Source organism: Eptatretus burgeri, chromosome 12 (assembly GCF_056783735.1).
Source record: "Eptatretus burgeri isolate ZD-2024b chromosome 12, Ebu_testis_v1, whole genome shotgun sequence".
In the NCBI taxonomy this organism is placed as follows: domain Eukaryota; kingdom Metazoa; phylum Chordata; class Myxini; order Myxiniformes; family Myxinidae; genus Eptatretus; species Eptatretus burgeri.
Window position 1 is genome coordinate 14,115,982 of NC_140972.1, and position 27,921 is coordinate 14,143,902.

General features: G+C 44.9%; 1 protein-coding gene across 4 annotated transcripts; it reads left to right on the forward strand.

Moving 5' to 3' along the window:
- SENP8 (SUMO peptidase family member, NEDD8 specific) lies at positions 1-27,921 on the forward strand. 4 transcript variants are annotated; one of them, XM_085849616.1, is made up of 4 exons: positions 1-204; positions 20,003-20,069; positions 24,180-24,516; positions 27,125-27,921. In XM_085849616.1, the coding sequence occupies exons 3-4, from the start codon at positions 24,188-24,190 to the stop codon at positions 27,444-27,446; spliced, it is 651 nt and encodes a 216-aa protein (XP_085705742.1). In that variant the 5' UTR covers positions 1-204; positions 20,003-20,069; positions 24,180-24,187; the 3' UTR covers positions 27,447-27,921. The 4 variants fall into 4 exon arrangements, with proteins under 4 accessions (XP_085705742.1, XP_085705744.1, XP_085705741.1 ...); XM_085849618.1 differs by lacking the exon at positions 20,003-20,069 and having other exon boundaries at positions 6-107; XM_085849615.1 differs by lacking the exon at positions 20,003-20,069 and having other exon boundaries at positions 7-204.

A 27,921-nucleotide genomic window follows, 5' to 3' on the forward strand; every position in this document is an offset into this window, starting at 1 on the left:
CGTCGCAAAACGGTTACCAGCTTAGTGTGAGTTTTACGGCACGTCGCAAACGGCCACCGGCTTGGTGTGAGTTTTTCCGCACGTCGCAAAACGGACACCGGCTTGATGTGAGTTTTACGGCACGTCGTGAACACCTTCAGTTTTAAGTGGGCGACTCGTGCCCAACTGACTGATCGTGTCGACATTGAAATAGTCCCAAGGGCAGTAAGTACCCTCCGGTATTTTTTGATCATTGCTTGTTTGATTTTCGTATGAAGGATTTTGGGATTGTGCTCGTCACGCATTGCACCTTCACGTTGACTTGTACAAACGGCTTTGTGATTGGTGAACAGCGTCGCCTGGCGAAATACCTGCAGGATGGCGCGATTTGTGTCGTCGTTTATTATAGCTGTGGGTCTTGTCCGGTTCCATTCTGGAGTAGGGATTCGATCCAGCTCCGTGATTGCGTTGGTTCATATTTAAACACGGATCGATTCCTCACCACATCATCTCAACCCGATGAGATCACGGCTGTGATTGGCTCAATTCTGTTGCCATGGCAACCATCTCTGTAACTTAACTTGTGTACATAAATAACATTTCAGAAACCGTTGAACATTAACTTTTTTATGTTACAGATATATATATATATATATATTTTTTTTTCCTCGTGACATCATCTCAACCTGATGAGATCACGGCTCTGGCTGAATTCTGTTGCCATGGCAACCATCTCTCTAACTTAACTTGTATACATTAAAATTTCAGAAACCGTTGAACCTTTACTTTTTTTATGTTGCAGATATTTTTTTTTCGTCGTGACGAAAGAAAACTCATCGAATGTTGTAATCTCAAGATGTTTATTTTGCTCTTGACGGTACATGTGATGAAGACATCATCTGAAACGACACACAAGACACGTCTAACTAACAGAAAACTAGAACGGGCACTCAGTAGAGCGCATACCTTCGCCAACGCTACATTTTGCCCCCCCCCCCCCAGAAACCGTTGATTGTGAGAGTATTTAATCCCATAGCACATCTGCCATCTCATATGTGTTATGATGGCTTAAAAACATTAAATTTCCTCTGTCATATCGTATATCACAAGATTGGGCATTGAATTCACAACATTTTGGCATTGGTTGCAAGCAAATTGGATAGAAATCGACCGCACTATGGCAAAATGACGATTTTGACCTTTTCATGACCTCTACCTTGACCTTGACCTTTGTACTCTTAATTTTGTAATTGGTATTAGAGTGTGGGGAACAGAACAGTCAACATTTTGGTGTTGGTTTCATGCAAATTGGATAAAAATCGACAGCACTATGGCAAAATGACGTTTTTGACCTTTTCATGACCTCGACCTTGACCTTTGTACTCTTAATTTTGTAATTGGTATTAGAGTGTGGGGAACAGAACAGTCAACATTTTGGTGTTGCTTTCATGCAAATCGGATAAGAATTGACCGTGTTATGACAAAAACCGCACATTTTGCAATGTCGTGACCCCCCCCCCCCTGACCTTTGACTCCCAACCGCTAATAAGGGTTATTACGTCATTGTGTCATGTCACATATCACAAGATGGGGCATTGAATTCTGAACATTTTGGCATTAGTTGCATGCAAATTGGAAACAAATTGACCGCGCTATGGTAAAAAGACGATTTTGACCTTTTCATGACCTTGACCTTTGACCCGATCGCTCCCAAAATCTAATCAAATGGTCCTCGGATAATAACCAATCATCCCACCAAATTTGCTGCGATTCAGTTCAATACTTTTGGAGTTATGCAAATAACAAACAAACACGCACATATTCACAAATAAATAAATACACAGCGATCAAAACATAACCTTCGCAACAAAGTTTGCGAAGGTAATAACATACTTATTATCCTGACTACATACTGACTACTCTTGACATACTAATAGATAATGACGTACATGAACTAATATAACTATGGATACACATATGTCTACAGTGACATCATCTCAACCTGATGAGATCACGGCTGTGATTGGCTGAATTATGTTACCATGGCAACCATCTTGGTAATTAGGCTTGTGTACGTGATATTTCAAAAACGGTTCAAGATTTAGCTTCCACATTGCACAGATGCATTCCTCAATCCTCATACCAGCCAAACGGCGGGGGACCGACAGTATCAGCTCCTTGCTGGAAGCCTGGTGTTGGCTCAGTGGTTAGGGTGGCGGCTTGGGATCCTAGGGTTCTGAGTTCAAGCCCCGTCGGCCGCTGAATTAATACATCAGGGGGTTGACTCAGGCTGTCATCCTTCCGAGGTCGGCGAAATGAGTATCAGTTCCAGTGTGTGCACTGGTGGAGGGGCACTGCATCAGCGACACAGTCGTACTTCAAGAAATGATAGCTACCCCGGCAGCTGAGCTGCCATACAACCACCATCACCAGCTCCTTGCTCTGATGTAGGTCTTCTTTTGTCGATGTTTATGATCCAAGGATGTTTCACACGACCCACCCATTTTCTCCCTCTGCTGTTGCTGATCCCGATTCGGAATTTCTCACGATCACCTCATGTCTTTCTGTGCCCATAGAAGCTCTCTTTCATGCTTAATGGTCATGTAACTCTACATTTGTTACCGAGAAGGACTTCAAAATCTTCTTCTTCTTCTTCAGATCCAGCACCAGGCTGTGGGGTAGCATCATTGGCTGGGGGTGTGGTTGTGCTGCTGATGCAAACACCCTCTGCTGGATATGGCAGGAATTTTTAATTTATTTAAGGTGCCGGTGATAGCTCGCCTAGTCTTCGCGAAGGATACCGTGGGATCTTCAACGTCCACCAACTAACGTCAGCAGACGGGACTCCCGTTTAGCGTCCATTCAGTGGGATAGCACCCACATTGATAAATCGCCCTGCCTATGAAACACCAAGATGACTGTTTATTATAGCTGGGTCAAGATTCGAACCCTGGCTTGACGGCTTGGAGGTGAGTGCGACTTCACAGAGGAAGGACACGCATCTGCCCTGAAAAGTAAATGTAACTTTTAGTGGAATTGTTTCCATATTTCGTTCCATCGCTTGGACATCCACGAAGCAGGAGAGGGCTTGAACATGCGGAAGAGAAAACAAATGGAGCTGCCATTGGAATATATTGTTGCGTGGCCGGGCGTTGGCCGCGAGCATGACCGCTAGATGGAACAGTAGAGTCGGCTCGAGCGATCGCCCAGAATTTAGATCGTACCTTTTCTGAAAACTCCGGAAAAGTACGGGTCCTTTATCGGACCGTGAAGCGTCAATATTTCTGCCACGTGGTACAGGGTTATTCGCCAATTTTCAAAATACTTAGAGACCACGTGGCAATTTACCGAGTCTACACACCCTCGACGGCACCCGTACGGAACGAGCCGCTTGGCATACTCGAACCGTGTGCGATCCGAGCGGTTTATCGCCGAGGTCAGTCGGTCCCAAATATCCCGTTACAACGGCAACAGCCTGGCTAATTTCCCAACACGCAGCACGCTAAGCCAATGGAGGAATGAACATGAACGAGCTGAAACATTTAACAATCGGGGTATTTATTCACAATAATAATTGGGGAACGAGGGAAGCACGCAAGAGCAGAGTTAAACCGAATATAGAAATGCATGTATATACAGCAAGGCACTTATACAATTTCCTACTTAACTGACTGGCGCCACAAACACACATACACACACACCCAAAGAATCGGACCAAAATGGTCTTTATTGAGGCCTGTCTCGGACCTGTCCGCCTCGTGCGGTCTTCAAGGACCAGGTCCTCGGGGCAGAACTGGACCTCCAGCATGATCCAGACGACCGGGCTCCAGGCGAACGAAATCTGCATGGTGAAAGCTGGCAGGAGAAGACCCCCCCCTCGTTTTCCAACCACTCCGTGTGCAGACGCTTTTTCACTCCACCCCCTTGCGCGCAGATGTTCACTTCCTTGCCAGAACTCTCAGAACCCTCGAACGCGCAGACCGCGCCTATAATTATAGGCGCCTCCTCGCGACCCTCCCTGTCTCACTGGCCAGTTTTGGCGTGCAAAACTCTCAACATCATTGGTACCCACCAAAAGAAACAGAATCGTAGGCCCTGTGCTGCTTCCTTATTGCAGGCAGGTATGTGGCCTCTCTGTTTGCTACCGTCTCTCCTCATGTATTCCTTCCTCTGCTCTTTCATCCCACCGTCCCTCCAGGTCAAACGTGTTCTTCCAGGAACCTCCTCGTGAAGTTCGCAAAATCTGAGCTCACTGCTCACCTTTTTTTTTTCTCCCGCTTGTGGAACATCCTCTGTCTGTTAAATCTCATCCTTTTCTCCAGTCCTTTAGGTTTGTGTTACACCACCCCAGGTGGTGAGGTAATGGGGCAAAAATTGGGCACAACCAGCAAGCGAACAGAGACACAGACTCAGACATACAGAGACACACACAAGGAAGGAAACACTGCAACCAGCAAATAACAGGGTTTGGTTAAGAAGGATTCATGGGGATAATAAAGATCATGGCTCAGGATGGGGGATTATATGAAGTGGTGGTGAAACTTGAGAGCAGCTGTCTATGTCAAGCAATACTGTATATAAAGCTGGAGAGGTTTTTGAGCATCTCTCCAAAATTGGTGGAGAGTTTATTATACAGGGTGTCCATAAAGTCCTTGTGCAACTTTGAATCTTTATAACTTTTGATGGACACATGGGAGAAACAAACTATGAGGGAACTCGTATTATTTGGCCAAGTACAATAAATTAGAATTTTCTCATCGGGGTTAAAAAAGAAAGAAAGAAAAAAAGGAGTTTATTCAAAGAGACAACAAAAGGAGTAGAAAAAGGGTGGGGGGGGGGGCAACTCGACAAAAAAAAAATGAGGAGCCTCACTATTTGATAGTTTCAGGATTTATGATATTTTTTTTTCCAAGATAGCCACCACATCTGAAATAACCATTGTGACTGATCCCAACACACTGTAATGTGGGATTCACAACTGTATTAACCAGAGGGACAAAAACATGTTAAAAGTACACTGTTGAGGGCCATATCCAGTTATTTTATTCTTTATTTTCTCTACTCTACTACTGCACTGTGGTCTACTGCACTACACCCTACTGCACTTCGTCAGGAGCTCATCTAAAGCTACTGAGAAAGTTTGTTCTTGAGATCGATAACGCGCACCATCGCTAGAGCTAGCCATAGGTAGGTAACTTAACTGTACACGTTACATACGTACGTAGGTACATGTTCATGGCTCAAAAATCGCATTCACGGAGCGTGCAATGGGGCGTGAGCAAGTGTACTTAGACGAGGTCAATTTCATTTGCGTGAGCGCAAGGCCGAGAGGGACCACAAAATAATTATTGGTCTGGGTTCCAGACTTCCGCGACAACAATCAAATAATATAATTTTTAGTAAATTTGAAATAAGGAGAAGAAAAAAAAACAATGCACCAACGTCGGCCTCCAAAAAGGAAGTGAGCCTTAACCATGTACAGTGCCTTCAGAAAGTATTCACACCCCTTGACATTTTCACATTTTGTTGTGTTGCAGCCGGAATTTAAAATGCATTAAATTTTGATTTTTTTATTTTTTAAATGTCACTGATCTACATATAATACCCCATAATGTCAAAGTTGAATTTTTTTCAGAAATTTTGACAAATTCATTAAAAATGAAAAGCTGATATGTCTCGCGTCAATAAGTATTCAACCTCTTTGCTATGATGCTCCAAATTGAGCTCAGGTGCATCCATTTTCCTTTGATCATCCTTGTGATGTCTCTACAACTTGATTGGAGTCCACCTGTGGCCAATTAAATTGATTGGACATGATTTAGAAAAAACACACCTTTCTATATCAGACCCCACAGTTGACAGTGCATGTCAGAGAAAAAACTCCACCGTGAAACACTGAAACAGTCTTTCAACTTTTAGGAGCTGCATATATGTTTTATGAAAGACTCACAAAAGGTGTCATTTGGGCATAAACTTGAGCATTGTGACACCTTGCACAGAGTGTAAAAGAAAGAAAAAAAACAAAACTGAAATGAGAATCCTTGTTGGTGAGTTATCCAAACTAATAGCTTGAGAAGGAAGGTATTAAAAAGGGATGCCAAAGCAAGTATGTGGTATTTCTCGATCCATCCTGTTGTTGATCCAGAGCAAGTTAGTATTTCCAGAACCAAGAAAGTAAAGTCAGGATTTCTACAAATGGCACTACTCGAAACACTTGCGTCGGCATCCACCCATGGTGCTGACCCTTGGGTTGTCTCACCAACATGTGGTAGCAATGAAAATTTTCTCGTCAACGGGTTTGTGCAAACTCCAAAATAGGACCATTTCCAGATTTGGACCCCAGACTCCTATGGGGGAAGAAGTGTTGCTGTTGGATGCTTAACGAGACGTGTCTCGGTTCCTAATTCTCAAAATGACTCCTTATTTATTGCAGTTATTCATTGCCCTTTTTTGGTATGTACTTGCTGGCATGGTTATTACCTCTGCCACCAAAGTTGTTTGTTTATTTGTCTGTCTGTTTGCTTGTTTGTGTGCTGGATCTCTCAAAAGGTTATGAACGGATTCATACGAAATTTGGTGGACAGGTTGGGTGTGTGACAAGGCCAAATTGATTCAATTTTGGTGAAGATCGGAATCCAAATCCAGATACGAGTTTTTTTAATTTTTAAAAGTGATTCTTCACCATTGAGAGATGGGGCCAAAATTGATATGTGGCATGATATTTCAAAAATGTATTAGGCCCAATATGTTCGACCGGATCTGGCATTGCGTGACAAAGGTACGTGCTCTACCGAGTGCCCTTTGAGTTATTTCTATATTTGCATTAAATTTATATATTTTTATTAAAAAAAAAAATATTCATGAAGGCATGGTGGCAGACGTGAGAGTGAATGGCAGGGCAACCCCACAGATCCAAATCATAAACGGACTTGGACAGAGATGTAGAATTGCCCTAACCTTATTCAATCTCTTCTTCAACTTAGGTATTGACAATGGCGTAGGGAGTGCCAGTCGCTTGGGGTGAAAGTACTCCATGAGTGTAGTGGAAAACTTGTGTAGCTAATATTTTATACTTCACTCTTCTTTGGATGGAATCTTGTTGAAATGCAGGCTGAGGTAGTTAGATCAAGTGATGTGGTGAGCATGCGTGATAACAGGATTGCCAAGCAGCTCCTCTTCGAATGGCTCCCACAGACACGCCCAGCCCTGATTGAGGAGGAAAGACAAGGCTAGGCAATACTTCACTGTACTTCCTGCACAAGTTAGCATAACCTTTGTCAACCCTAAGATGTTGAAAGCGAGATCATGTAAAGTAATAGTATGCTGGACCTGAGTTTCTCCCCCACAATTTGTATGTGCGACCTGCCTATCTCTACTATAAAATATAATTTGTATATTGTGTTACATGGGGTGGGGGTAGGGGGAAGTGATCCATGGCTTGATTATGGTGAGACTTTAGTATGGACTGTGTGATCGAGTAGCTTAGGTTTACACCATGTACTTGTCTCGAAGCAAGTCACGTGGTTATATCTGCGCTGAGAAGGTGGTGATCGTAATCTTAGAACAGCATCCAGAAAGGTTATATTATGTCTGACCATCTGTATGGATAGCCTGGCATTGGCTTAATTGCTTGGGTGGTGGGTTTGTGATCTGAGGGTCCTGAGTTCAAATCCTGCTTGCCATTGAATTTATATCAGGTGGGGTTGACTCAGCTTGTCATCCTCCGAGGTCAGCAAAATGAGTCCCAGCTTGCTGGGATGATTGAGCCATTTGAGTGTCCTGCGTCGGAGTGGTGACCCATCCAGGATTGTGTCCAATAGCTGAGGAGACTGCTTCGGTAGCACCAATGCTCTGTTTATAGAGTATGGTCCCAATGGATGGATTTCTGTATGGGTGAGGCCAGGTGAGGACTTGTGCGCTCAAAAGGCAAAGAAAGCACTGTGCTTTGAAGGAACCACCATTACAAACTGTTTGGCCAGTGGACCGTAAGCCATGGCGGCAAGGTTAGTCCTTGAGTGGGTCGACTCGGTAGCTGGAGTCGTCGTCCCACCACAAGCGGGATGCTTGTTGGTGTTCGTGGGTTAAGAGAAAGTTGTACCGCCATTTAAAAAAAAAGGATAGGCCAGTGTGGGGGAGCATCACATTGAACCCAATTGGTGTTTGATTGGTTGTTTTTCTGGTAAAGTAGTAGCTGTGATTCATGAGCAGTGTCCCACTGTGACAATGGGAAATTGAGAGTGGGAGGCTCATGGACTACAGTGACTGCAGGCACAGATTAGCAGCAGGCCCAAGAGTAATGGGATTATGACATGCAGCCGAAGTTGGACACATGGCCAGAGAAATAAACATTATTTTAAAGCAGTCTTGGAGGGACTTGGTTCCCAGGTTGCGGGGGCGGGGGGGTTGGGAATTGCCACCCTGGTTACCTGGCATTCTCAGCCAGCTCCTCAGCTACCTGGTAATGCCAAGCAGCCGGGGAGCTGGTCTGGGAGGATTTCGACTTGGGTTCCAACCACGGGTGACCCGGGTCCCACGCGGATTCTGGTGATGGATCCGAGCAAATGTCTTGAACCAGTGGGGACGCTGGACCATGGAGGGGGTTGAGCCTTCCAGGGGACTGAGGTTGTCTCTCCTGGTCTGTAGGAGCATGCCATGAGGATCATTAAGGAAAGGCGTTGCAGGCCACGCCTTGGTATGGCACCAACGATGGCGAGTGTGGGGCTTTTGGGGTGACTGCCCGGGAATGCGGTCTAGCAGCCTCTCCTTGAAGCTCTCGGATATGCTACTGTCATGGATTTCTATCCGCGAACCGCGTCGTGATCGAAAGGATTCTTTAGATTGTTGAGGGATCTTGTCCTCCTCGAGGATTCAACGTCTAGCCGACTCGGTGTTGCATGTATCGGGATAAAATAAAACCACAGAAGTCCAGTAATAATCAATGTCCACAAGGAGTTCTTTCCCTTGTACAATTTATTTGCTGTCTCTCTTTCTCTCCCCCTCCCCATATATCCATTCCATTTTATAAGCAGTGAGGGCTTTTGATCACAAAGAACAGAATGTACAGCTTATCAGCCCGGTCACCTTGTACTTGCAGAAGAACCAAGCAATGTCCAAAGTGTCAAAGAAAGACAAGATTATAAGTAGGTGGTAGGCCTTAACAACTAAATAATAGAACACTAGAGGAAAAACACAAACACTTTGACCTACTCAGACTGAGGCAAAGGTTTCTTGTCTAGAGAGTAATAATTTCCCCAACACTCCCCCCTTGTTGCCTAAAAAGGCAACACAAGTTAAGTTTAACGATATATATTTTTCTCTTCACTTGGAAATACATTCTCTCTTGCGTTCGAGTGTGCCCATTTTCTTGGGTAGTCACATCCCCCCTCTTTCACATCGTAGAGCTCAGTCCCTTAGCCTTTCCTGTCCCGCAAGCCAGGTGGCTTCATGTGGTTGTACAGCTTCGGACCTGGTCGAGGTTCCGGTAGGCCCCTAGGCCAATAGAAGATAAGGCTACCCGTTGGGCTGCACAGCTGATTTTCAACAACCTATTTCGGGAACAAAGCAGATGGGCAAGAGTGGATTGACAATTCCTGTGAATATTGAACACATTCACTTGCGCTACTTATGGATTTCCAAGTTCAGGTTCTATCTCAAAAGAGTCGTAGGACTCAGTCTCAAAACCAGGGTATGAGGGTGGTGCTTGGGCCACCATCACCTTTTTAGCAGTATTCCTCTTTAGACAAGAAACAATCAATGCCGGCATTGTAATTGTTGCACATCTAACAAGCACCACTGCAATGATGATCCACAATAACCCAACGGAAATCCAATGCAATAGGGTAGTTCCCCAGCCTCCAAAAATCCCTTCAAACCAGGAATAAAGCCCATCTTTCATAAAATAATTGTGATACTTGGCTCCTTCTTGCTTAATCTTGTCAGCTATGTTTGTGATTTTCTCCGAGTTATCAGGGATATAAGTACAGCACACGTTCCTCCTTGAGCCGCGAGAATGAGGTCGAGCGCAACTCGGTTTTGCATTGAAACTGCACGTAGGGCGACGACCTCCGAGTTGATATCAACCATGCCTAGAGCAGTTTTATTTGCCAATAATTCAAGCGAAGCAGCTAACTCTGCCAATCCCACAGACGTTTGTCCAACACCGTAGTGAGGGATTAAAATCATGAAGAACAGTTCAGTTGACGTGAAACCCCGTTTACCCCGTTTCAAATGCTCAAAAGGTGACTTAGATAACAGGCGCATATGTGGCAAAATAAATGACAAGAAACAAGATCCACTCCAATTAACTGTAAGCCATGGGTATGCTCGATTTCCACACACGAAATAGGGATTATTTAAAGCGACTTGTGGTCCCATCGTGTGATTTTCATAAACATAATTACTGCATTCAGAATTCCCTAACCTTCTCTCTCCCCATGCCTCTTGTACCAAGCATAGTTCGGGTTTTCCTGTCGCCCGTTCAACCATAAAATGTGGAGGCATTTTACTTAAATTAAAATTTGGCCAAAACCAGTTACTGAAATTTCGTTGTCGGAGGCAATTTCCATTTCCATTGGTAACGATGTGGTCGTCAAGGTTATTATCTTGTTTATCCCAGTTTCTTTCCTTTGCCCAGTATCCACACCATTCACTCAGATTAAATGGTATAGCCAGAAGCGGTATTCCAGTAACTGCTGAATGAGGTATCTTAGTACAAACCCAGCAATTGGTTTTATTAAAAGCTTTCGCGTGTTTACGAGAAAGAGCCAGATAAGTGTTTATTCCATGTGGTGAACCCACTTTGCTCGTTAAACTTCTTCGGTCTCTGAATGCCCTAGGCTTAGTTTGGTGGGTAGTCTGACAGGCCCATCTCCAAAGAACATGCAAATAACGTTGATCACAGACAGTACTTATCGGCTTAACAGGCCAAGTACACATTGTACAACTTGCATTTAGTAGTACAAATAATCCTGCAATGGAAATAATCATTAAAGTTATCAGGAAGCAATGTTCTCCTCGGGTTCTTTTCTGCCGTGTGCCAGTTTGCAGTGTGTGGCATGGATCCATGTTGCTCTTCCTTTACACTTCACAGCTGTATGGGTAGTTAGCAGTATTTGAAACGGCCCACACCAACGTGCCTGAAGAGAGTTCTTCCGTTTGTAAATGTTCACATAAACAAAGTCTCCGGGTTTGAAGTTGTGATGATCAGATGTGGCTGGTTCTGGCAGAGCTTGTTTCACCTGTGCATAAAAAGTTCTTACAGCATGATTCAGAGAGATACAGAACGTAAGCAACATGTCGTCCATTTGCTGCACGTTCAAGTCTTTTATAGTCAAAGGAGGTGAGTTCGGTAATCTCATTGGTCTTCCCATCAGAATCTCATGCGGAGATAAGCCAGTGTTTCGATTTGCGGTAGATCTCATAGTCATGAGAGCAATTGGCAGAGCATCTGGCCATTTTAATCCAGTTTGTTCACAAATCTTGGCCAGTTTATTCTTTAGAAATCCATTTTGCCTCTCTACTGCCCCCGCAGATTGCGGACAATGCGGGCAGTCGAAATGTTGCTTGATTTGCAATACGCGACACAATTCTTTCACCACTTTGGCTGTGAAATGAGTACCTTGGTCACTGGAGATCCTACAAGGTATTCCAAACCTACAGATGAAATCCTTCATCAACAGTTTAACCACAGTAATGGCATCTGCTTTCCGACAAGGGTAAGCCTCAACCCATTTGGTGAACAAATCGACGATGACTAACGCAAATTCAAAACCGCAGCATTTTGGTAACTGAACAAAATCCATCTGGATATGAACAAAAGGTCCGAATGGAATTGGATGACCTCCTGGGGCCATCTCCACCCCCCTTGCTGGGTTATGTTTTTGGCAAATATGACATGTCTTACAATACTGTTCTGCAATTGGACTAAACCCCAGGGCAAACCACTGTCTCCCAATTGAAGCACTCATGCCCCCTTTGCTAGTATGCCCGGCCCCATGTGCCAATCGGGCGAGCCAAGGTAATAGAGCTCTTGGTGCCACCACACGACCATCAGATGATCTCCATAATTTGGATTCATTTTCGAATTCACATCCAGCCAGTATCCACAAATCTCTTTCTTTAGCACTAACAGCTGTCTGCAAAGTGTTTATATCATCAATGGTCGGCGTTGCCTCTTGTCTCAATACACATTGTGATATTAAAAGAGCTCTGGTGTGGGCAGCAGATTTTGCAGCTGCATCTGCCCTGGCATTTCCCCGTGAGACGTCATCAGATCTCCCGGTGTGGGCGTCACATTTAACCACTGCAATTTGGTGAGGCAGCAGTATTGCTTCCAGCAGATTCACAATCCATGCTCCATTCCTCACCTGCGCACCTGATAATGTTATAAAACCCCTTTCGCGCCAGAGTGCTCCGAATTTGTGTACAGTACCAAAGGCATAGCCGGAGTCAGTGTAGATTGTCACTATTTGGCCTTTGGCTAAATGGCATGCACGAGTGAGGGCAAACAGTTCTGCCTGCTGTGTGGAGCAGCTGTCAGCCAATCTCCCGCTTTCGATTACTTCGTGATCAGAGCAAACGGCGTAGCCTGTTAATAAATATCCATCAGGTGCACGTGATGATGAGCCGTCGACATATACAACCAATTCAGAATTTTGGATTGGTGTGTCTCTCAAGTCAGGACGGGGTAGACACGTGTGGGCGATTATCTCTTCACAATTGTGAGGATCACCATCTTGTACTCCTGGCAACAAACTAGCAGGATTCAGCGGTGCGCATCTTCAAATCGTAATGTTCGTGGGTGCTGTGAGTGAGAGTTCGTATGTCGTTGCTCTTGAAGCTGACAAATGCTGCGTTTTCGTTTTTAACAGTACAGCTGTCACTGCATGCGGTACCAGGAGAATCAAAGTGTTTCCCGCGACAAGCGCTTCTGTCGCCTGCACCGCGAGCGAAGTGGCTGCTACTGCCTTGAGACAAGGGGGGAATCCTTGCGCTACCGGATCCAATTTAGTACTGTAATATGCAACAGGCCGTAATTTATTTCCGTGCTTCTGTGTCAGCACAGATTGTGCGAACCCCTGTCTCTCACATGCGTACAAATGAAAAGGTTTTTCATAGTTTGGTAAACCCAAAGCGGGAGCCGAAGAAAGAGTTTGCTTTAATGTTACAAAAGCCTTGTCTGCATTTTGTGTCCATGCAAGTGGGCTGGGTGTGTTTGCCGAACCAATGTCCACCAGGGGGCGCACTAAGGCCGCATAATCTGGTATCCACTGTCTGCAATAGCCGGTCACTCCGAGGAAAGACCTCATCTGTTTAGCAGTAGTTGGCTTGGGCAGGTTTAATATTGCCGCTATACGTTCAGGGGAGATGCGTCTTGTATCTCCCTTCAGAATATGCCCCAAATATTTCACTTCTTCTTGGCAAAATTGCAATTTAGCTCTCGATGCTTTGTGTCCTTTCCTGGCTAAGGCCCTCAACAATGTCAATGTATCTCGTTCGCATGCGTCTTTTGACGCTGAACAGATCAGCAGGTCGTCAACATATTGAATCAGTGTGGATCCACAAGGGAAAACTACATCATCCAAGTCGTCTTTGAGGGCCCTCGAGAATAATGTTGGACTTTCACAATACCCCTGGGGCAATACAGTCCAAGTGTATTGCCTTCCCTGATAGGTGAATGCAAACAGAAACTGTACTTCTTGGGCTATTGGTATACTAAAAAAAGCTGAACAAAGATCCACAACACTAAAATAGGTAGTGTTACTTGGGATGCTTGATAGAATGGTAGTTGGATTTGCAATTACAGGAAAAGCTGGAATTACCGCATCATTCACTGCCCTCAAATCCTGTACGAATCTCCACGTTGGCTTCCCAGGTTTTCTCACAGGTAAGATTGGTGTATTACATTGACTAACAGTGGGAATGATTATCCCTTGTCTCAATAGCGCTTCCACTACGGGAGCAATTCCTACCTCTGCTTCTGGAGACAAAGGGTATTGCGGTTTTCGAGGCAGTTTCTTTTTTGGATCTATAGTGATCTTGATTGGATTCATACTTTTAATTTGGCCGACATCGTTGGCATGTGTTGCCCACAGACAAGTCGGGACTTGTTCGAGTATTTCAGGTAATTTTCCTGACCCATTTAATTCCGAGAGATCGACCATCTCGAACACAGCTTTTGCTGATCCTTGACATTCTGTCCAACAGAATCCCTGTTCCCCGATCTTCCAAAGTCCGTTTACTTGGTTCGATTCCATCAAAGTCACTTGTGATGCTTTCTTCAAAGCGGTTACCATGTGACCAATGTCCGTTTCTTGGTAACCTTCTGCAATCGCTAAAGTAACATGTGGTGTAACACTGGACGGTTGGTTCCACAATTTTAATTGTTCCTGCGTGAGATGCACCTCCAGGCCAATCCCTTGCTTCCCAATCCAAATTGTTCCCAACACTAAGTCAAATGTCTGGTGTAATTTCGAGAGTGTTTCACTCGCATAGACGTTATTTTTCCCTTTGACGTTGCAATCTGCAATGCAATGTAGTCGAGTCTGTAAGTACCGTCTGTCCATGCCGTGTTTACTCACCCAATCGAGCACCTCGGGTACGTTTCTCTCCAAATGTGACAAATATTCCTGCAAATGGTTAAATGCTTCACAATTAATCACAGTCCATTGATATACAAGATTTTCTGTATTTTCCTGTAATAAATTCATCATAGTTTTGTGCGATTCGTGAGGTATTTCTAGATATACGCCCTCAGGGGTACACTTAACTGTACAATTCAGCTTGCATAACAGATCTTTCCCCAACAGATTAATTGGTATATCAGTTGCCATCAAAAATTCATGGTTTGCAGACAATGGTCCAATTTCCAGCTGGAGCTGCTCTGTCAGTGGAATGGTACTAGCAACTCCTGACATTCCCACTACTTTTACTCGTTCTCGCGATAACGGGGCGTCTGGGAAATCACTCCTTCTGAGCGCAGATTTGGTCGCTCCTGTGTCGACTAAGAAAGGAATCTCTTGGCCTTCAATTTTCAAAGTCAATTTCGGTTCGTCACATGGTTTCAAAGTCAGGAAGGGTAACTCAGACAAAGTCGCTTCTTTTCTTTGTCATAAAACGAATGGGTTTTGGATTTGAAATGAACCTTGAGATGGAGGAGGAAGAAATGAGGGTGAAGGAGGAGGGAACGAGGCTGGGGGAGGAGGAGGATGGAATTCGGTTTGAGGTGCAGTGGGTTGAAATGAACCAGCTTGCTCAAACTGTGTTCCCCATCTTTCCTGTTGTCTATAATATGGATTTTCATTCACTGGAGGCATGGAGTGTCTGCGAGTTTCATCTCTGTATTGTGCCGCTGGTCTCTGTTCTACCGGTTCATACGTACTATAAGTTCGACTGTTTCTACGATTTCGGCATTCGTTAGCCCAGTGTCCTTGTTTTCCGCATGTATAACAGAAATCTCTGCGCTGGTCTCTGTATTTTGGTCTCTGACGGTAATAGGTTTGCCCTCGGTTTTGTGCATTATATCTCGCATTCCTTTCCCCGGGGCATTCGCTTTGACCTTGAACCTGGGATAGCATTAATGTTGATTCGTTTTCCTCGTCAGAACGATGTTTCAACAATGAATTACAATGCGTTACATATTCCATCAAGTCTTTCACTTCCTTTAATTCCCAACCAATACATACTCGCTTTATTTCATTTTGTAATTTGGTCGTCAAACCATTAAGGTATACATGAGCAAATGGTACTCCCTCTTCTTTCAGTCCAGAGTGACATTGGTATACACCCTGAAGACGCTCTAAGAACTCCAATGGGTCCTCGCCAGCGCGTTGCCTGCACATCTGTATTTTTGCCCAGTCGGTCTTAAGTGTTACCACCTCTGTGACAGCGTCAATGAGGGTGTCAATATGTTCTTTGAGCTCCTCCCTGTCTCCAGGAGCTTCATCTGGCCATGCAGCGACCTGTTTCAATTGTCGGAGTAACCCCTCTGGTACCACTAATTTTAATAATATTTCCATGTCCATATATGTTGGCTGATGGCATGCCACCACCACGCGTAGTTCCGCCTGGAATTTTTTTGGGTTCTCTCATATCTTCGGCATCTCATTTACGATGGCTCTTAATTCAGAGCCCCACGGACGATATATCGCTTGTCCCTCCCTTGCGCCTGGGTAATCTCGCAATGGAAATGCGCCTATGAGTGCCTCATCATCTCCGTCCTTCGCGGTCTCTGACATTATTTTTTTTGATCGAGTTTGCATTTTACCCTTGTCAGCAAGAGGAACTTTATTTTTGCTTTGTGTTCTTGTTTCTTTCTTAATTACTCGCCTGGCTCCCCGTTGAGCCTCTCCTTGCCCTGTGGCATCATCTCCCTCTGTCTCTCCCGCTTCTTCGTCCTCGAGCGGTTGTGCTATCGGAACTGTGCACTCAGGCCATGTATCTGAGTCTTCTTCTTCATCCTCAAATCTGACAGCCACTGCTCGCTGTCTCTTGGTTTTATTTTCAAGTCTCACCGGCATTTGCTTCGTTAATTGGTCTAGCTGACCCTTCAGGTTTAACAACCGTGCCTTTTTGTCTCTGTCATGACATTCCTTCATCCAATTTATATAAACGCTCCAGTTCACCTGCTTCTGGACCTTTTTGTCACTATTTTTCACTTCCAGTACTTTTCTTAAATTGTCTAAACACTCGTGATCGAACGTTCCATTCTCAGGGAAGGGTAATCCACTATTTTTGGTCCAATTGCACCATTTCCCCATGTCTCTCACAGCTTCACGCCCATACTTATCAAACATAATTCTTGCACATGTACCTCTCTGTGGTTTTTGAATACAATTTGCCTCGGTATACACAATTCCCTCCCTTTTACGATTTCTGTTTCCCATCTCTAAAATCACACACAGATCACAACCGCTAAATTCACTCTAAAATCACAGAATAAAATAAATCGCACCCTCGGAGAACCCTCCCTGCTTACCTTCGCTCAAGCACTTGTCGTTCCTCCAGGCACTGCCTCCGGCAGATTAAGCACCTCCGGTCACGAGCGCCGCACAACGCCGGTTCGAATCCGAGTCACGGCACCAACTGTCGTGGATTTCTATCCGCGAACCGCGTCGTGATCGAAAGGATTCTTTAGATTGTTGAGGGATCTTGTCCTCCTCGAGGATTCAACGTCTAGCCGACTCGGTGTTGCATGTATCGGGATAAAATAAAACCACAGAAGTCCAGTAATAATCAATGTCCACAAGGAGTTCTTTCCCTTGTACAATTTATTTGCTGTCTCTCTTTCTCTCCTCCTCCCCATATATCCATTCCATTTTATAAGCAGTGAGGGCTTTTGATCACAAAGAACAGAATGTACAGCTTATCAGCCCGGTCACCTTGTACTTGCAGAAGAACCAAGCAATGTCCAAAGTGTCAAAGAAAGACAAGATTATAAGTAGGTGGAAGGCCTTAACAACTAAATAATAGAACAGTAGAGGAAAAACACAAACACTTTGACCTACTCAGACTGAGGCAAAGGTTTCTTGTCTAGAGAGTAATAATTTCCCCAACACTACCCAGACAGAAACCAATACTTGGGGTGAGTTCCTTCAAGTTTACTTCATTGATGAACATCAGGCACAAAAACAGCAACGTTGCGCAATCATTTCTGGGCTCCAATCTGACAGTCTTTCAACTTCAAGAAATGCTCCACCAGGAAAATTTATACGTCCAACAATTCAAGACAAACATAGAAAAAATAACATCACATGAGCTCAGATTGGTCATTGGAGGAGACAAAACTCCTGTCGAAGACCATCCTGGATGTTTCATTGCACCAACTGAAGGCGATGTTGCTATCATAATTGATATTGTTACGGAACCGGGGTACAGGATTCACCACGAGGGGGACTTCTTGGACTCTTCCCGACCTCCGGCTCTGCAGGTCACCGTGCTGTGGATAAGTCCGCTGCCCGTTCGGATGTCAAGCAACTATGGACGCCAATTGATAATGCTAAACCTGGCAGGATCCTTGCTCTTTTACAAACGCGTAACCTTTCTTGTGGTTTGGCAATGTCAATTGGGGTACGTATCCTCAATGCGCACCAGTGTATTTATTCATACGGCCAAGTGGAAGCATAAGTACGTACTGGCTAATTTTGGAGCCAATCAATGGGGCAGAACTTCCCATATATGTAGTCTTTGCATGCTAAATCAAGCCAATGTAGGAAAGGACAAAGCATGCAGATTGGAATCGGTTAGCAGTTCAACAACAACAGTTCAACAATCACTTAAGGCGTTTCTTGGGTAACCTCGCTGGGGTCTGAAGCCGCCATGTTTTTTGGCCTCCTCAACCTTGCCTTGATTTGGAACAGGCCGCATCGATTTCTTCACGATAAATAGATGTAAGCTCCAGATTTGAAAATATCAGCAGAAAAAAGCTGTCGATTTGTTCAATTCGGACATTGCACGGGCGTTTCCGGGTGCATCGTTGTATCGACGGCAATTGGTAATCGCTTGCCAAGCCTGTCATTCCGTTGGATGCTTGAGTGTTTAAGCCCCTTACCGAGCTGTACAGTGCAGTTCATGTCCTGATCGAGATGTACAGTTACTACAAGGTCGAGGTATGTATACAGCACACATGGACGTGGTACATATGGGTTGATTTGGATCTGTACAGACTCTCCGCGGGTGTGTGGACATGCCATGCCTGTTACGGGCGCCGTGGTGGCAAAGTTTCATCCTGTATCTTATGGAGGTTCTATCAGGTTTTCCTTTGCCCTCACGTCTGTTTCTAAAGCATTTGGTTTTCGGATTTGCTTTACAAAGGTTAAATGTTTCTCTTTGTGAGTTTGAAAGCAAAATGTATTTGATAACGCCCGATTTCTGAGCTGTTTGTTGTATTGATGTATTTTCTAAATTACTGAGCCAATTTTTTCCACCCGTCACACGCAGCTGTTTGTAAAGAATAATGTTTGTGTTCATCTCCCTGAAACGTCCAGAAAATGTAACTTCGTCTATCAGTAAAAGCTACTCAAGGTTTTTGGGTTGTTTTCAGTACATCTCAGTAATCACACTGACTCCAACCTGCTGATATCGGCCAAGTGTGAGTGCGCGATATCTCCACGTGCGGTGGGTAGGTGTCAGGAGGTGAAACGGGTACCGATCAGGTGTGTGTATGTGTCTTTGATTGGAATCTACATATGCGGGTTTCAGAATGTGGAATGGAGTCCTCCCAGGGCATGCTCAAAGCATCCACCTTCATTTCGGTAAAGGGTAACAATTCATGGACGAAACTGTGAAGTTTTCTGTTTTTAAAGTTTTGTGCCGAGGGCTCTCTTCAGGATCGTTGCAAAACCCTGGACAGCTTCCAACTAATTTGTTTGTAATAATGTTCCCAGGAATGGTTTTTTAACACACTTGTGAAGTAGTTCCGGGGAGCTTATGGGATGGCGCGTTGTCTGTCCGTCCACAAATTCTTGCAACTTCTCAGAAACTACACATACGATGTCAATGAGATTTGACCACAACCTTCATCACCCGTGATGGCATTAAAAAAAGGAGGTCTGAAGGGGTCTTCAGAGGGAGTTTATTTGGGGGGGAGTTACCTCCCCAAAGAGGTATTTGCTTTCTTCTCAAACGATACACACAATTCCGATGAAACTTCACGCCAACCTTCACCACCCATGACCGACCAAAGTTTGTTCATGACATTAAAAAAAAATTAGGGTCTAGGAGGGTCTATGGGGAGAGGGGGTTTGCCCCCCAAAATATGCATTTGTTTTCTTCTCAGAAATTATGCACGCAATTCCGATGAAACTTGACTACCATCTTCACCACCCGCGATGTATCAAAGTTTGTTCATGGCCTTAAAAAAAAATCCATAGGTATTTACTTTCTTCTCCATTATATATTTTGTGAATCATCCATGCCAACCACTGGTTGCCAGGTTATCTTATCCAGCCACCACCAGTTGAGCACCCAGTCGTACTGCCCCCATGTTTAATATTTATGTGAGGTTTTTTTGTCATCATTCCTGTAGGTCCAGCTATCACTGGTACAACTTTGGCATTCTTCAGCTTCCAGGATCTTCTCACTTCATTCTTGAGGTCTTGGTGTTTGGTCATTTTCTTGATTTCTGCATCGTTTAGTCCAAAATCACTGGTATTAACATCTCAATCAGCAATGTCTTCTTCTATTTATTTTTTTTTTGTACCTAAGTATGATATGTAGTTGCAACGCTTTGTTTTCGATGTTCACACTCGATGGGATCAGTAGGTCGTATGTGAGCAGTAGGAACTTCCATGTTTTGAGTGATTACTTTTGGTTCATTTCCTCACAAATTTTCTGGATCTGGGACATCAAAGTTTTTGCAGATGTACCAGCGGATTACTTTACAAACTCTGTTGTGTCGTTGTGTGTACAGCTGTCCTGACATGAGTTTGTTATTGTGTGTGTGTGTGTGTTCAGTCGTTAAGCATAACATATTGTTATGCAAATGGCCCTTAACGGGAATAGTAAATATAGAATTAGCTCAGTTCCCCCATTAAATTCATGTATAGATATATACTTTCAGACCCCGCTATTCATGGGGAGTACGTTCCTGGAAAATGCTGTGAATGTGGGGGCACTGTTCAAAAAAAACAAAAAAATAATTATTTTAGTTTTTTTACAAGGTCTCGGCTCGAGGAAGAGCGATTTATGCCAAACACATCAGGACACAACAAACGGAACTGCAGGAGGAAGGAGAAACACCAACAGCAGGGTAGGGGAAGAAAGTAGATGGAGACGGACAAACAAGGGATGTGGGTGACGATGACCGTTAGGGGAGAATGCAATTGGTGGACAAGATGAACGTAGAAGTGAAAGTTGGGGAGGTGTTTGGGTGGTTTGGTTACTTAAAGATGAGGTTATGGACAGTGACGGTGCCGTCAGACCTGTGTACATGGTGTGTACAATTGACAGGGTGTGTGAAGAGGATCTTGTTTAGATTTCTGCAATGCAGTATTTACAAAAATATGAAACAGATAGTCCCTTAGAACCTGACATCCTGTCGTCCACCAGACGGCGGTCTCCTTGGGTTAACCTGAGGCGGTCCCTTCGGGTGGGTGCCTGGAATGTCCTATCCCTAAGAGAGGATGATCACCTGTCTCTGTTATCATCTGAGCTCAAGCGTTTGGACATCGGGATTGCAGCTCTCTCTGAGGTTCGGAGACTGGATTGCGGAGAGATAATGGTGGGTGGTTACACCTACTATTGGTCTGGTCGCTCTGATGGTTACCATACCCAAGGAGTTGCTGTAGCTGTGTCCAATAAGCTGACCCCAATGATAATTGAGGTAACACCAGTCAACGAGCGTATTATGAGATTAAGAATCCGTCACTCCTTAGGTGTCATTTCCCTGGTCTCTGTTTATGCTCCGACTGAGGCGAGTGATCTCACCGTGAAGTATGCATTCTACACCACGCTCGAGTCTGTGGTTGATCAGTGCCCCAGACGAGATACACTTCTAGTCTTGGGGGATTTCAATGCATCGACTGGAACTGATAGGGATGGTTATGAGGTGTGTGTTGGTCCCCATGGGTCAGGAACTCTGAACCAGAATAGCACTAAGTTCCTTGACTTTGCAAGAAGTCATGGACTTAGGGTGGCTGGTTCATGGTTTCAGTGCCCACAAACTCATCGCTGGACTTGGTATTCCAACGCTGGCGGTGTGGCAAAGGAGATTGACCATGTCCTCATTGACGGTCGTTGGAGGATGATCCAGAACTGCAGGGTCTACCGGAGTGCTCAGTTCCTCAATACTGACCACAGGCTTGTTGTAACAACTCTAAAGCTGCACCTTAAATCCTGGAGAATGGTACCATCCCAGCCGAGGCTGGATGTTGGCAAGCTCAGGGATGAGAGAGTAGCTGAGGAGTTTGCGAACAGGCTGAGTGGACACTTGGGGGGTCTGGGTGCTTTGCGGGGTCCTGAAGAGTTATGGAGTGCCTTCAAGACGACCGTCCTTGATGTTGCCGGTGGATGTCTTGGAGCTCACCGCAGGGCAAAGAAGAATTTTGTCTCTCAAGGGACACTGGATACCATTGAACAGAGTCGCAGGGCCAGGCTGAATGGCAGAGCTGAGCTGTTCAGGGAGCTGAGGCGTAAAACTGTACGTGCACTGAGGGTGGACAAGGAGGAATCTGTGAGGGGGTAGAGCATCACCTGTGGACAGGTGATTCTCGTCCCGCTTACAGGGGAATTCGCGCATTGCGTTCATCTAAGCCCATCCCTCGGAGCACTGCAGTTCGAGCGGAGAGTTGTCGGCTCTTGACAGAGGAGTCTGAAGTGAAGGCCCGCTGGGCCGGTTACTTTGAGCGGTTGTACCAGGCTGATCCCCCAGCTGTCGAGTTGGACGTCAAGGGTGTTACAATCCCTTTTGCTGACCCTCAAATCAACTGTGGTCCACCTTCGCTTGTGGAAACACGGGCTGCGGTGAACCAGTTGAAACGGGGCAAAGCTCCAGGGATCTGTGGCATCCATGCTGAACTTCTCAAGGCTGGTGGAAATGCTGCACTCGTGTCGTTGCATGCAGTTTTGTGCTCTGCCTGGAACACAGGCATCATCCCAACTGACTGGAAGAGGGGCCTTGTTGTCCGTCTCTGGAAAGGGAAGGGTGATCGCCAAGACTGCAACAACTACCGAGGGGTGACGCTGCTCTCAGTGCCGGGCAAGGTCTTTGCTCGGATAATTCTTGATAGGGTTCACCACCATCTGCTTGAGCACCAGCGTCCAGAGCAGTCAGGCTTTACACCAAAGAGGTCAACGATTGACCGTATCCTTGCCCTTCGTGTCCTCACCGAACGCAGACGAGAGTTTCGGCAGGGGCTGCTTGCAGCCTATGTTGATCTCTGTAAAGCGTTCGATTCAGTGAATCGGGATGTCCTCTGGAGAATTCTTGGTCTTCGTGGGGTGCCACCAAAACTGATCGATCTGATGTCTGAACTCTACTCTGGTACTGAGAGTGCTGTGAAGTGTGGTGGTACCATCTCTGACTTATTTCCAGTTGTTACTGGAGTTCGTCAGGGATGTGTACTGGCCCCCACACTTTTCAGCACTTGTATGGACTGGATTTTAGGGAGGATGTCGGAGAGATCAAGCTGCGGTGCATCGTTTGGGAATGTCAAGATCTCAGACCTTGATTTTGCAGATGATGCAGTCATCTTTGCGGAGACTTTAGACATCCTCTTGGGGGCCCTCGAGGTGCTGAATGAGGAGTCGGAGCCGCTGGGATTACGGGTTTCTTGGGTCAAAACTAAGATCCAGGCTTTCGGTGACATCTTGAATGCTGCTATCCTGTCTGTGTCTGTTTGTGGTGAGGATGTTGAGGTCGTGGAGAGATTCACTTACCTTGGCAGTGATATTCATGTCTCTGCTGGCTGTGAGTCAGAGGTCAATAGACGTCTGGGTCAGGCCTGGGGAGTCATGGATTCACTGGATCATGGGGTGTGGCGCTGCCGGTACCTGTGCGGGAGGACGAAAGTCGGAATCTTCAGGTCCTTGGTACTTCCAGTCTTGCTATATGGATGCGAGACTTGGACTCTGACCAAGGATCTGAGACGGAGACTTAATTCCTTTGGTACCAGGTCTCTTCGGAGGATCCTTGGCTATCGCTGGTCGGATTTTGAGTCCAACGAGCGGTTGCTGAGAGAAACTCGGATGAGATTTGTTACCTGCATAGTCCGTGAGCGTCAGTTGCGGCTGTATGGACATGTGGCTCGTTTTCCTGACGCTGATCCTGCTCACCAGATTCTCTCAGCGAGGAGTCTCATGAGTGGAGGAGGCCAGTGGGCCGACCACGTGCCTCATGGTTGCAGCAGGTTGACCATCATCTCAAGGAGATGGGGATGGGCCTGGCATCTGCCTGGGGGATGGCCAGACGGAGGCCCCTGGAGTACCGGCGGAAAGTGGACGCAGCGACGCGCTGTTCTGGCACATGCTCCCATACCTGACCTGACCTTAGAACCCCTTCTTTGCCAACTTTAGCCAAATGCAATATGAGGGGCAAATACAACAGCATTCTTTATACATATAAGTTTCTGTTCTTTTAAACTAATTGTACTTCATGTGGGATTTAAATTATTAGTATGATAATTTTTTTTTGTTGGAATATCCAGGTTTAAGGAGTCCAAGTTTCAGGCTGGTTTATGTCCTTATCACTCGTCGTTCTTTTTCAGGGGTAGGTATGGACCCTGTGATTCTTAGTTACCATGACGTTGTGCTCCGCCGCTCTGATGTAAAGTTGCTGACAGCACCTTGCTGGCTGAATGACAGTGTCATCGGCTTTGCGTTTGAGTACCTGCAAAAGGAGGAGTTTTCAACCTGTGTCGACTCCGCTGCATTCATCAGTCCGGAAGTGACACAATTCATAAAGTGCAGTTACACAGAAGATCTGGGGTCATTTCTTGAACCTCTGGAGCTGCCACGGAAAAAGGCCATCTTTCTGGCAGTGAACGATCACGATGAGCTACAAACGTCTGGTGGCAGTCATTGGAGTTTGCTGCTCTACAACAGGTACTGATTGCCCGTGCACGTCACTTTTAATGCCTTTGTGCTTCTATGTTTCACTTCACGCCTGTTGAGTAATGAAACGGGTGCTGTGTGCACTGTAATGATAAGTTGCTTCATTGTTCAAGCACAAAGTAGCTGTTGAATGAAACCAGAAAGAATCTGTTCAATTACTTCTGTGCCACAATTTAATGCTGTCTGACTGGCCTGACATTGAATTGATGAGGCAACAACATTTTTCATACATTAATTTATCCATACTGGCCTTCAATGCTCTCTGATAACTACCAACTTGCTTCATGTCCCCTCCTCTGTCCCCCCCCCCCTTGTAGTCCCAATTTTTCTTGTCCTTCCTTATAATTACAATCGACATGATTTAAAAAAAATACTTTGATAAGAACGTATGCTATAGAAATCGAGTGCATACCCCCACCAGACTGAACAGTTTACGTTTTGTATTCCACCAACAAGCCAGATTTGCATCTGGACCTGAACCAAAATCGAATCGGCTTGTTCTGGTCACCTACCCAACACATCTTCCAAGTTTTGTCGGAACCGTATATAACTTTTTGAGATACCATGATATACATTGCAGTATATCCTTTTTGGCCTCATCTCTCAATGATGAAGAATCACTTTTAAAAACACCACTCGGACACTCGGTAGAGCACATACCTCCGCCACGCAATGCCTGATCCATGAGAACATATCGGGCCCAATATGTCTTTGAAATATCATGCTACATATCGTTTTTGGCCCGATCTCTCAATGGTGAAGAATCACTTTGAAAATTAAATAATTCTCTTGTCCAGATTCGGATTCACCAAAATTGTATCAATTCTTCCTTGCCACACACCCAACGTGTCCACCAAGTTTCGTCCAAATCCCTCCACAACTTTTTCAGATATCATGTTATATACCGGTTTAGCCTGATTTCTCAATGATGAAGAATCACTTAAAAAAATTGTAATAGTCTGATCCGGATCCGGATCTTCACCAAATTCTAATCGGTTCGTCCTTATCACACACCCAACCTCCACAAAATTTCAAATGAATCCGTCCACATCTTCTTGAGATATCCTGCGCACAAACAAACAAACAGGCAGAAAGGGGTGAAACCATAACCTCTGTCCACCTTTGGTGGTAGAGGTAACAAAATAATGGTGCAAAGGGAAGTACATGTAACTATTGTTACCCTCGCCAGAGGAGAGGGTGATGCATATGAGTTTGTTTGTCCACACAGAACGTGAGTATGTCTATTAATTATGTTCTATTGGAACGTGAGTATGCTTAAATTCCGAATTGAAACAAATATGGATTCATTGTGTCTATTATTAACACACAATTACACCACACAACACAAGTCCTGGCAAGGGTCTGCTATCTCTGATTGCTCTATGTATTTATTTCACTGGAATAGGGAGGTTTATTTGTTGTTTTTAGCTCGCCTGTTCGAAGAACAGAGAGCTATAGCGATACCCCCGGCGTGAGCGTGAGCGTGAGCGTGAAAATGTTAAAGTTTTTGGTGCAAGTTATTTCCTTTCTAATGTTTTTATCTACCACACTATTTTTTACTGATTACAATATACAAATACATATATTGCTTTAAAATTATTTGGATCAGACTTCACTGCAATGCTTTATAAAAAATAATATTAGACTCGTCTTTTAAAAATGATAAATGTATAAACAGGCGAGCATTGGGTGGCTTTGACACCAACTCTCTGGTTTAATGTAGTAACGAGTAACAATAGGACCAAGTTAACCATTAGTAGTTGTTAAATGTGAACAGCCTGCCACTTCCCCCCACCCCCCAATCCACATCTCTCATCCTGAAGACAGGCATGCAGCAGCCTCTTCCCTCTCTTCCCTCTCTTCAGACCTTTATAAAATCACAAGCTGGTCAAACACTTGGAATACGTCTTTCAATCCTGACAAATGTCACACTCTCACTATGTCTCTTCGAAAGGACCATCTACAAAGTCTTTCCTTGGCACACCTGAACTCCTATCCACCTACAAGACTTTCATCCGCAGCTTGATGGAGTACTGCTCTCCCCTCTAGGCTGGCTCTCCTACTTTACTTCTTGCTCAGCTTGACACAGTGTAAACCAAGGCCTTTAAGATTATTGGAATCGCCCGTGGTGAAGCTGAGTCGATGGGCCTATCACTTTGCCACTGTAGACAGGTTGGCTGTCTCTGTCTTCTGCTGCCTCCTTTCTGGTCTTGCACCCTCTGCTATCTCTGTGCCCCCCCCCTATGTTTCTGCAGGACTCACACGGTCCACCATCAACCCCCTTCTGGTGAAACTACCTCAATACAGGATCACTGCTCACCTCCACTTATTCATTCCTTTTTTCCCCCCTGCTTGTAGAACCAACTTCCACATTCTCTTCAGTCTTGTTGTTCAGCACTGTCTCTATTCTGGTGGCCAATTTAGTCTTTGTTAACTGTTTCATGAATCCTGCTCCCCTGCTGTGAATTCCACTGCTCATGGATTGAATACACTTTGCAGAAGTATGTGTGTTTTTTTTTTTGTTTTTTTTTTTTACTTGAGGTTATTCTTTCTCACATTGCTCGTGTGTGTAACGTATACATTTTTTTTTTAAACACAGAGCTGAAAATACCTTTCACCACTTTGACTCACTTGGCAAAAACAACTTGAGCCAGGCCCGTCGGCTTGCCCACCAGCTTGAACGTTTCCTTGGCCTGGGCAGCAAAACACCAGCACTAATACATGAGGAGAGTGCACCTTCACAGAGCAATGCATATGACTGCGGGGTCTACGTTATCTGCAATGTGCTCCTCCTGGGTCGCTGGCTGCTGCTTGGGGAGAGCTTCCCGCAGCTTTCACAGATTGTCACTCCAGCCTTCGTCACCCAGCAACGGCTTGAGTGGCGGCAACTGGTGGAAAGACTTGCACACGGGGGAAAGTAACTTTGTAGTGTGAAACAGTTGTGGGCTTTGTTGTGTATTTATCCTGTATATTAAACATGCAATGTTTGACTTGTTACTGAGAGTTTTATGTTCGTAGGTGTTTACATAATATTGGAAGCCGCATGGCTTTTATACCTGGCTTTTTTCCAAAATTCCACTACCCTCAGATTCACAGGGTATTATAAATGAGGCAGGGTATGCAAACATGCTGATGATTTCCTTGCACAGGTATAACAATAGAGCTAGTGTAAATGCAGATATGTGGAGGAGTAAAAGTACCTTTTCTCTCAGTACTGTTTTGAACTTCATATTTTCAGGACAATGATCTTACAAGTTTAGTATTCGAGTTTTGGAAGTTTTGGAAACAAATTGGTTAGTTAGCTCCCATACCTTGTGTACGGGACAACCAGTTTTGGCAAAGCTTGAACTTCATGATTAAATACGTACTGGCACGTCGCTGAGGCCATGAATGTAA

Bases quoted from the DNA above. Each gene is read 5' to 3' on its own strand.
- SENP8 (XM_085849616.1), top strand. From the start codon at position 24,188: ATGGACCCTGTGATTCTTAGTTACCATGACGTTGTGCTCCGCCGCTCT. The intron at 24,517-27,124 runs GTACTGATTGCC...TTTTAAACACAG, and splicing joins AGTTTGCTGCTCTACAACAG to AGCTGAAAATACCTTTCACC.